The 5500-nt window shown below is 44.1% G+C and overlaps 1 protein-coding gene across 2 annotated transcripts; it reads left to right on the plus strand.

Moving 5' to 3' along the window:
- The first annotated feature begins 370 nt into the window (after positions 1–370).
- LOC120431476 (uncharacterized) lies at positions 371–3972 on the plus strand. 2 transcript variants are annotated; one of them, XM_039596591.2, is made up of 2 exons: positions 371–512; positions 2759–3972. In XM_039596591.2, exon 2 carries the CDS (start codon positions 2759–2761, stop codon positions 3788–3790), a length of 1032 nt encoding a protein of 343 aa, XP_039452525.1. In that variant the 5' UTR covers positions 371–512; the 3' UTR covers positions 3791–3972. The 2 variants fall into 2 exon arrangements, with proteins under 2 accessions (XP_039452525.1, XP_039452524.1); XM_039596590.2 differs by lacking the exon at positions 371–512 and adding an exon at positions 2046–2525.
- The last annotated feature ends 1528 nt before the right edge of the window (positions 3973–5500 follow it).

Here is a 5500-nt window from a genome sequence, read left to right on the forward strand (position 1 = left end):
AACAGTCCTTCGCTCCCAAGAACACCCGCGCTCCAGCAACGTCGATTCGCGACAGCCGCTCGCAATCCAGCTGCAACGAGGACAACATTTGATCGATCGAAGATCGCCCCAAGATCCATTAGCACGACAACAAACGCGCCCCGTCAAGTTTCATCGATCGAAGATCGCCCTCAAGAACCAGCAGCACGCCCCGCGCTTCACAAACGGTCGTTCGCCCCTAAGAACACCCGCGCTCCAGCAACGTCGATTCCCCAAGAACACCCGCGCTCCAGCAACGTCGATTCGGGACAGCCGCTCGCAATCCAGCTGCTACGAAGACAACATTTGATCGATCGAAGTTTGCCCCAAGATCCACTAGCACGACTACAAACGCGCCCGCCCCGCGCCCCGTCAAGTTTCATCGATCGAAGATCGCCCTCGAGAACCACCAGCACGCCCCCAAGAATCCCCGCGCTCCAGCCGCTCGCCATCTGCACCACATCTTCGATTTCCATCTCCAGCTGTGATTGAAGGTGATTAAGCTTAAACCTAAGAAACATACAAAACTATGCATTATTGTACTGCCGTTGGTGGTCCGTCTGGGATTGAACCCAGACCTTACTTGGGTTAAGAGGCTACCACGCTAACCACTAAACCACCGAACCTGGCTATGCGGGACAATTATGCGTAGATAGCATACATTTTGCCTTGTTCGCAACTTTGTCACAAACTGTCAAACACGAAAAAGTTTGTTTGCAGTAGTTTAATAGCTCCTTCACAAAATGAACTTTGAGTTTATTGTTGACGTGGTTTATGGATAATCCCCTGGGTGTCCTTCAGTTAACCTTTCAAAGCTGTATTTATTACACAAACACGAGTTATGTAGGTCTTCCCGTTTTATGTATTTATTTTGATTATGTCTCTGGTGTAGCTGTGTGTGTGTGTGTAGTGGCAGAAACCCCATTTGGAAATAAATATATGTGAAAAACACAAATATAAGCAAGAGACGGTTAAACTTCGGCTAGTCTCGCCGTCGAGGGCCCTCGCAAATGCTAAAAAGCAGGGTATAAAACGGCATCCCAACGCCTCTCTCTCTTGTCTCTCTTTCTCTGATTGGCTTGGTTTTCACGCTGGCGAGAGGGGAAGAGAGAGAGGGTCGGAAAGTAGGGGGTGAACACATTTGAAACTACCAGATATGGCTTCATCTTGCAACGTTGTCATGACATTGTGTTGTGGACGAAATTTATAACTTTCCTTCGTTAGTAATAATTCCCAAATTTGATTGGATTGATAGACAAATATGATGACGTCATCTCTGCTTGGGACGTAAGATTCAAGTATCTAGAATGTCACTCGCAACATTTTCTTTATCAGTTTCCAAAACCATGTCTTTTGATATACAACAGTTATATAGGCTATATGTAAGCCTATATAACTGTTGCGTTGCAAACATCATCTCAGCTTGGGACGTAAGATTCAAGCATCTAGAATGTTACGCGCAACATTTTCATGATCAGTTTCAAAAATCATGAATTTTTGATACCCATAATCCCCCAGAGAGAAACTTTCCCCGGGGCACTTTTGCAGACATCATCTCTGTTTGGGACGTAAGATTGAAGTACTACACACATTTTACACCGAGGAGACGTTCGAGCTCTGATGAGAGAGTACAAGCTGGCCTACGGCAATTTTATTGAGCTCGATAAGAACAGCTTCTTTCGAATCCAAAGTTCAAAAGTTCTCGAACTACGACCAAGGGGTTTCCAGCATCAAGGATTACTTACTAGTCTGAATGGAATCTGTGAAATTCAAGAACGACTGGAAGAAATTCACAGAACATCCACGTCACACTTTCGGCATCCACTTCACACTTTGGGCAATGGCGATCGAGACTGTTGATTTTGAGCAATGTCTCCACACTCCAGCTGATTTGCTACATTTCTTCCCCGTTCGGGAGACAAACCACGAGCGAGCTCTGATGAGAGATTACAAGTTGGCCCAGAACGTTAACAACGCCTACGGCAATTTTATTGAGCTCGATAAGAACAGCTTCTTTCGAACCCAAAGTTCAAAAGTTCTCGAACTACGACCAAGGGGTTTCCAGCATCAAGGATTACTTACTAGTCTGAATGGAATCTGTGAAATTCAAGAACGACTGGAAGAAATTCACAGAACATCCACGTCACACTTTCGGCATCCACTTCACACTTTGGGCAATGGCGATCGAGACTGTTGATTTTGAGCAATGTCTCCACACTCCAGCTGATTTGCTACATTTCTTCCCCGTTCGGGAGACAAACCACGAGCGAGCTCTGATGAGAGATTACAAGTTGGCCCAGAACGTTAACAACGCCTACGGCAATTTTATTGAGCTCGATAAGAACAGCTTCTTTCGAACCCAAAGTTCAAAAGTTCTCGAACTACGACCAAGGGGTTTCCAGCATCAAGGATTACTGACTAGTCTGAGTGGAATTATCCAACTCTTCCTCAGAGTCCAACGTGGGCCATATGTCCTTCTGTTGGCGATCTCCTATCGGCTCAACATGGTATATTGGACTGTGTGTGTTTAAAAAAAAATCTACGGATTTCAACGCACTTTCTGTTACCTAAGGATAGATTGTACTCAAAAATCCGCTCTGATACAACAAAATTTCCAGATTCTACCACATATTTTTCTGCGCGATTTTTTGAAATTAACAAAATTGTATAAACGATTTTTTTTTTCAATATTTAACAACTATACAGGACTGATGTTTTTTTTTCAAAAATCATTTTTTAGATGGAAAAGCTTATGGAACACGTACGTCGCCGTCGTCCGACGCAGGAAGTTGCCTACCACGCCCTCTACTGTTACTATGTGATGGGACATTCCAAGGCGGAAGTTGCGGCGGCTTACGGGAAAAGCATCACCACGATCAAGAACTGGATTGTGAAATACGAGAACAATGGTGGAATGAGTGCCGCTGAAAAGCGACGAACGTTCCGTTGTTTCAAGGAGGAGGAGAGATGCTGGATTGTCGACTTGTACAAAAAGGAACCTGTCCTTTTCCTCGACGAGGCCAAGTGTAGATTTGAGCAGCGTTTCGGAAAATCCATCAGCCTGTCAACGATTTCACGCATTCTCCACGAAGCAGGTTATACCTGGAAGGTGCTGGAGAGGAGGGCGATTCAGGTCAAGGTGAAGGAGATTGCCTTCTACCACGATGAAATGTCGGCCTTCCATTGGGACTTACATATGCTATGCTTTAGTGACGAAATCTCGGTGGATAATCGGGGCGTCTTGCGCACGAAGGGTTACGGGCCGATCGGCAAGAAAATCGTTTACCGCGGTGAGTTTACCCGGCAAGCTCGTGTTTCTCTGCTTGCGTTCTTGGGTGAGGAAGGAATAGTAGATACATTCTACACCGAGGATACGTTCGACCGCACGAAATTTTTCTTCTTCTGCAAAAAGCTTGCACTAAGTGACAAGGTCGAACCTTACCCGGGCAGAAATAGTGTTTGGATCATGGACGGGGCGCGTATCCACCTGGATGCAAACCTGGTTAATTACCTGCGTCACCTTGGGCTAAAGGTAGTATTTCTGCCCGGCTATGCGCCTTTCTATTCACCGATCGAATTTGTGTTTGGGTTCGTGAAGAAAATGTTGATCAGAGTGCATCAGGAAAACGTCAAGTCCATCCTCACCGAAGTCGCCACAGTCCTGCAAAAGTTCTCGAACTACAACTGCACGGCGCTTTTCGCAAAGTGCGGATATCTTTGCGGTGGCATTTTTGATCCAGCTCGAGGTCTTGGCAAAATTACGCCAGCGTGATATTTTCTTTTTTTTGTTTGATTTTTTTTCAATACAACACAAACACAGTTATTGTTTACAGTACACATCACCACACTTACAACTCATCAACACACTTAAAACACATCATAAATACAAACATGTAAATATGGTATTACATTTATAAGACTGAACTGCATTAAAATACTATGTCAAAAACGAAATATTAGTTTATTTTATGTTATCGCATCAATACTACAAGAAAAACTCAAATTTTCCACTTCTCAAAAGTCACAACCCTAATGTCCTTGCAGGTATCTCGTTTTACTGTCTAATTATGTCTCAGAATGGTTGAAATGTCCATCGTTGAACGACTCACTGGTTTGTTTAACCATCTCCCACCATGGTGACCGCATCGTACACACCTTCGTTAGTCTGGCTTCTTTGTATATTTACCCTTGAAAAATCACGTGCAGCTCCGTCAGAAAAATGTCCGGCTTCGCTACCTGTTTGACCGTCCTTACCATCATCAAATATGGCGAATAAACATGGTTGATAAACTGTCCTGTTCCACCTTAAAAATTATGGTGTTTTTGTCCCCCCCTTGGATCTACATTCATGATCAGTTTCAAAAACCATGAATGTAGATACCCATATTCCCTCAAATTGTATTTTACCCGGGGCACTTTTGCAGACATCATCTCTGTTTGGGACGTAAGATTCTAGTACTTCAGTCACATTTTACACCGAGTGCGACCGCAAGATTTGTTTGTTTCTTCTGCAAAAAGCTTGCACTATGTCAGAAGGTCGAACCTTATCCGGGCAGAAATAGTGTTTGGATAATTAATTACCTGCGGCACTTTGGGCTAAAGGTAGTATTTCTGCCCGGCTATGCGCCTTTCTATTCTCCGATCTACTTTGTCTTTGGGTTCGTGAAGAAAATGTTGATAAGGCTCCGGGGCACTTTTGCATCATCTCAACTTGGGACGTAAGATTCAAGTATCTAGAATGTTACGCGCAACATTTTCATGATCAGTTTCAAAAACCATGAACGTTGATACCCATATTCTGCAAAAAAGCTTGCACTATGTAAGAAGGTCGAACCTTATCCGGGCAGAAATAGTGTTTGGATCATTAATTACCTGCGGCACTTTGGGCTAAAGGTAGTATTTCTGCCCGGCTATGCGCCTTTCTATTCTCCGATCTACTTTGTCTTTGGGTTCGTGAAGAAAATGTTGATAAGGCTCCGGGGCACTTTTGCATCATCTCAACTTGGGACGTAAGATTCAAGTATCTAGAATGTTACGCGCAACATTTTCATGATCAGTTTCAAAAACCATGAACGTTGATACCCATATTCCCTCAAATTTATGTCCCCTCGAGAGAAACTTTACCCGGGCATAGACATCATCTCTGCTTGGGACGTAAGATTGAAGTACTTCACCGAGGAGACGTTCGTGAAGAAAATCAGGAAAACGTCAAGTCCATCCTCACAAAAGTTGCCTCAGTCCTGCTAAAGTTCTTGCAGACATCATCTCTGCTTGGGACGTAAGATTGAAGTACTTCACACATTTTACACCGAGGAGACGTTCGTGAAGAAAATCAGGAAAACGTCAAGTCCATCCTCACCAAAGTTGCCTCAGTCCTGCTAAAGTTCTTGCAGACATCATCTCTGCTTGGGACGTAAGATGTTGATAAGGGTGCATCAGGAAGACGTCAAGTCCATCCTCACCGAAGTTGCCTTCTGCAAAA

This window comes from Culex pipiens, unplaced genomic scaffold (genome assembly GCF_016801865.2).
Source record: "Culex pipiens pallens isolate TS unplaced genomic scaffold, TS_CPP_V2 Cpp_Un0034, whole genome shotgun sequence".
Classification (NCBI taxonomy): Eukaryota; Metazoa; Arthropoda; class Insecta; order Diptera; family Culicidae; genus Culex; species Culex pipiens.